This window comes from Sinocyclocheilus anshuiensis, unplaced genomic scaffold (assembly GCF_001515605.1).
Source record: "Sinocyclocheilus anshuiensis isolate Anshui unplaced genomic scaffold, SAMN03320099.WGS_v1.1 scaffold67, whole genome shotgun sequence".
Lineage (NCBI taxonomy): Eukaryota > Metazoa > Chordata > Actinopteri > Cypriniformes > Cyprinidae > Sinocyclocheilus > Sinocyclocheilus anshuiensis.
Window position 1 is genome coordinate 827,245 of NW_015552546.1, and position 4,653 is coordinate 831,897.

Below are 4,653 nucleotides of genomic sequence, written 5' to 3' on the forward strand. Positions count from 1 at the left end.
ATATATATATATATATATATATATATATATATATATAAGTATAATACTGTAATACAGTAACGGTATATTAAGGTTTAAAATATTGAGCACCAAACTGTGCTCAGCACTGACAATAATAATAACTGTTTCGTGGAAATCAGCATATCAAAATGATATCTGAAGGAAGACAGGAATAATGATGCTGAATATGCAGCTTTGCATTACAGAAATAAATTACATTTTAGAATATGTTGAAACAGAAAACAGTTATTTAAAATCTAATAATATACTGCAATGCATTTAATGATACAAGTCAATAGTGTTTAACAAAATGCAACATTAAAAAGATTGATAGTATATTAATCAACAACAACAACATCTAACAGATGCATCAAATACCTTGAAAGGGCAAAGGCCTTCTCCACTCGCTCTGAAAGCCCATGTGTTCCTATTGCCTTCCACATCAACCACAGCTTCAAACAATCCACCTTGCGGCCACACTGGATGGATTTGTCTCCCGTGTCTAGACTTGTATCGTAGAACTTGTCTTGCTGGAATAAGTAGGTTGCCTTAGCACTGTGACAGTTCATTAACAGATTCTACAGATTGAGATGGGGGAGATAAAATTAGGAGCAGCGAGTTGCACTTGTGGGCAAGTCAATATACAGTAATACGTTCACTTGACTAATAAGCAAAAACATTGCATGAATTGACTTGCACGGGGTTTGAAGTAAAAGAAAAGATAGATGGATTGCTACATTCCATAAGCATTCATACCGTGGTGTCTCTGAACAAAACCACAGAGCACTGCAATCCCGCTAGAAGCATTTTGTGAGGGTTCCAAGTCACAGAGTTTGCTCTGAGTGTTAAAAAAAAAACATTAAATGATATAGTCAAAAATGGGCTACTCCTCTAACCAGATCACAGTGTTCAAACCTTTCTATTCCTGCAACCAGATGTTTATGTTTTTTGGAAAACAGCACGCTTCCTCCCCATGCGGCCTGTAAAAAAGAGAGATCCAGATTGTAACGGTTAGAAACGGGTGAAAATGTGCAAACAACTGGATACTTTTAAAGTGGGGGCCACATGCATATAGACGTGTTGCACAATGCTGTTACATAAGGTAAACGTGGTGCACTTACGTCAACGTGCATCCACATGCCGTTTCTTTCACTTATTTCAGCTATGCGGTTCAGAGGATCAAAGGCGCCCTGCACTGTGGTACCCGCTGTGGCATTAACGAAAAACGGGACAGCATCCTAAAGGAGAGACAGAGACAATGGCCAAACACCATTAACTTTTGGCCCTTGGATATTTCATGCAAAAAAAAGTGATTTGTCACCCTTATGTCTTTTCAAACCTGTATGACCTTTTATTTCCATAGAACACAAAAGGAGATGTTTTGTCTAATGTTCACGCTGCTCTTTTCCATACATGAAAGCAGACAATCAGATGTCTTTAGAACACTTTCTGGCTATTATCCGCTTTTGCTTTGTCCAAAAAACAGCTTGAACATTCTGCAAAATACTTCCTTTTGTGTTCCATGAAAGGAAGAGATTCAAATGCATTTGGAATGAGATAATAAATCATCATTTTTAAGTGAACTAAGTTCTCACTTATACAAACTGCTTTAAATTTACCATATTAGTTCATTATAAAATTATATACACTACCATTCAAAAATGAATCAGGGGTCTGCAAGGATGCCTTGAATTGATCAAAAATGAAAGTAAATATTTATAATGTTTTACAACTTTACTTTCTATTAATCCTGAAAAAAATGTATCATGGTTTCCACAAAAATATTAATCAGCACAACTGTTTTCAGCATGAGTGATTTCTGAAGCATCATGTGACACTGAAATTTCAGCTTTGCATCACATGAATAAACTTTTTAGTATATTAAAGTATATTCTTTTCAATTATAATAATATTTCACAATATAACTTTTTTTTTTTTTTACTGTTTTTATTAAATAAAAGCAGCATTGGCGAGCATAAAAGACTATTTTCCCAAAAATCATCTTACTGATATAATTTAAATATTTACTTGTGATTTTGCCTGCACGATTTTCGCCTCCAGGTCCTCTGGTCTCATGCTGCCGCTGTAGGGGAACAAAAAAACATTTTAAACAATTTAAAGTGAAACACTGGTTTTCCAAAATGTGTTAGAGATAAGTTCCTGTACCTCTCATCCACCTGTACAATGAAAACGTTGTCCGTTCCGATACCAAGGAAAGCAGCTGCTTTTTTCATTGAGTAATGACTCTAAAAAAAAAAATGTATGGTACAGTTTTAAAAATACTGCACTATATGCTCTTTTAAATCTAAGATTAGAACAAGTAGCTCTTGTCTTTTTGCCTGTTGTGATGTAAATATAGCCATTCGTGGTGTGGTCCACAAGCCTTGTGTCTTCACTTGAGGGAAGGCCCAGTACCGTGCGATGTTCATGGCATACATGTTGGACATTGAACCCCCAGGACAAAATATCCCGTCTCCTTCTGACCAGCCAACCAGAGAGCGAAGCTTACAGAGCACTTCCTCCTCCATCAGGACAAACACCGGAGCCACTTCATAGGTGTATCTGTAAAAACTTCACACTGAGTATGTTGCAGATGGATCAGTCATGATGTGTGCATGTATTTATAGTATTTATTAAAGGAGTAGATTTGGGGAACATATTGGATAAATTTAGCTACATCACTTGCTCACCAGTAGATCCTCTGCAGTGAATGGGTGCCATCAGAAAGAAAGTCCAAACAGCTGAAAAGTAATCCACATGAGAAGCGAAAAGCTGCATGTTTGTTATTGATGTAATGATGGATTTGTTTCTTGCAAACCATGCCGCTTTTCACTACACAAGACATTCATTGATGGACTGGATTCTTGTGGATTCTTGTGATGTTTTAATCAGCTGTTTGGACTCTCATTCTGACGGCACCCATTCACTGCAGAGGATCCACTGGTGAGCAAGTGATGTAATGCTAAATTTCTCCAAATCTGTTCTGATGAAGAAACAAACTGATCTACATCTTTGATAGCCTGAATGTGAGTACATTTTTAGAATTTTTTTGGGTGAACTATTACTTTAAGATTTTGAATTATGTTTTATTTTTATATTTTCTGTTTTCATTTGTAGCAATTTCATCTTTTTTTTTTTCAAATGTATATAGTGCATGTAATTTTTCAAAAACATTTTTAGTTTTATTTAACGATAACAACACCCTTTGCATTATCTAAAAATGTCAGATCCTAATTTCATCAATCTCTAATCAACACAGTTTTTAGATAGTCTATATGAAACCAGTGGCTCCATGCTGTTATCAAACGGTGTCATCTGATAACTTCAAGTGCTCTGATAAGTTACTTATTACTATGACAACAGAGTTTAATGGAACACTTCAGCAACAGTGTAAAAGTTTAACACTTTTGAACCCCTCAGTTAATAAAACGCCATACGGACCCTTTTACAGCACTCATCTGAGAACCTTAAGAAGGCACATTCACTGTAACACATTAACATGAACAACTGAAAATGTCTATGTGGAAGTTCATTCACACATACTGGCTGGTATTGAGGGTTTCAGTGAGGAGCCGTCCTGTCAGTGCATGGTAGTCCATGCCAGCAAACAGCTGATTGAAGAACCGAGGATGACCTGTGAACGAGAAAAGGCTCTGGACCAGGATGTAACCACATATTCAAGATTTAGGAGGAACAAATGTAATAATTTCAGAATAAAACACTGAAAAAAACATATAGGACATCCGCTAATATGAATAATTAGTGGGATTCGATCCCAGCACATGCAACATACAGGTTTTAACACTGTATCTGGCCACATCTCTAACCCTCTGCAGTAACTGCTTGTGAGATTCTCCATGCTCTCTGAGATCAAGGTCCAGAAGAGCTCTCAGCTGATCGGGATCTTTCCACTCACACACCTGTGAATGCAAAGACATGCAGTTGATCTCCTGAGATACAAGATAAGATAGGAAGATGTAGAAGTTGTTAAATGGGATGATAAATTCTTGAAAGACTTAACCTTCTCCTTCAAGTCAGTTCCTTTGTGAAGTATCTCCTCCATAATCACATTGAAAGCCTCAGTAAGGAACAGCTTGCCATCTGACTCATACATGTCTGATTCTTCCAGGTGGACATGGCCATTCATATATTCTGTGAGATACATATAAAAGTATGCATGTTACTAAATAAGCAAAAACAGCAAAAGCAATATGATAAAATAAACCAATGTTCAATAAATTATTCATTTTAATTTATTAACCACAGAAACAACTCTTCAGAAACTACTCCACATGATATAGGACTAAAGCACTATGCAAAAAAATGCAGCTATGCAACACTACTGTTTTATTGTTTCATTTTGTTCCCTATTGTTTTGCATTTTGTTTTTATGTTTTTTTAAGTATAGAGCAAAACAAGTTTAAATAGGCTACTACAAAAAAAATTTAATTCTGTAAAACATGACGAAATATACTGAAATACTACGAAAAACCTCAAATTTCTTGCTTTTGTTTAATTCTATGAAGTGTGTGTGTGTGTGTGTGTATATATATATATATATATACACATATATATATATAAACACACATATACATACAGTACATATATATATATATATATATATATATATATATATAATCACACTCATATCAT

The 4,653-nt window shown here is 35.4% G+C and overlaps 1 protein-coding gene across 1 annotated transcript in view; it reads right to left on the reverse strand.

Annotated features, from left to right (window-relative positions):
- The window catches only part of LOC107664139 (cysteine sulfinic acid decarboxylase-like), a 5,412-nt gene extending 1,264 nt beyond the window's left edge, over nucleotides 1-4,148 (reverse strand). The window contains exons 1-10 of the mRNA XM_016454597.1: nucleotides 4,022-4,148; nucleotides 3,794-3,920; nucleotides 3,544-3,634; nucleotides 2,340-2,562; nucleotides 2,167-2,246; nucleotides 2,029-2,083; nucleotides 1,122-1,238; nucleotides 916-980; nucleotides 757-838; nucleotides 379-578 (exon numbers count right to left, since the gene is read on the reverse strand). Of these exons, the coding sequence (XP_016310083.1) occupies nucleotides 379-578; nucleotides 757-838; nucleotides 916-980; nucleotides 1,122-1,238; nucleotides 2,029-2,083; nucleotides 2,167-2,246; nucleotides 2,340-2,562; nucleotides 3,544-3,634; nucleotides 3,794-3,920; nucleotides 4,022-4,147 (1,166 nt within the window). The 5' untranslated portion in view covers nucleotide 4,148. The remainder of the gene's footprint in view (nucleotides 1-378; nucleotides 579-756; nucleotides 839-915; nucleotides 981-1,121; nucleotides 1,239-2,028; nucleotides 2,084-2,166; nucleotides 2,247-2,339; nucleotides 2,563-3,543; nucleotides 3,635-3,793; nucleotides 3,921-4,021) is intronic.
- Nucleotides 4,149-4,653: the final 505 nt, after the last annotated feature.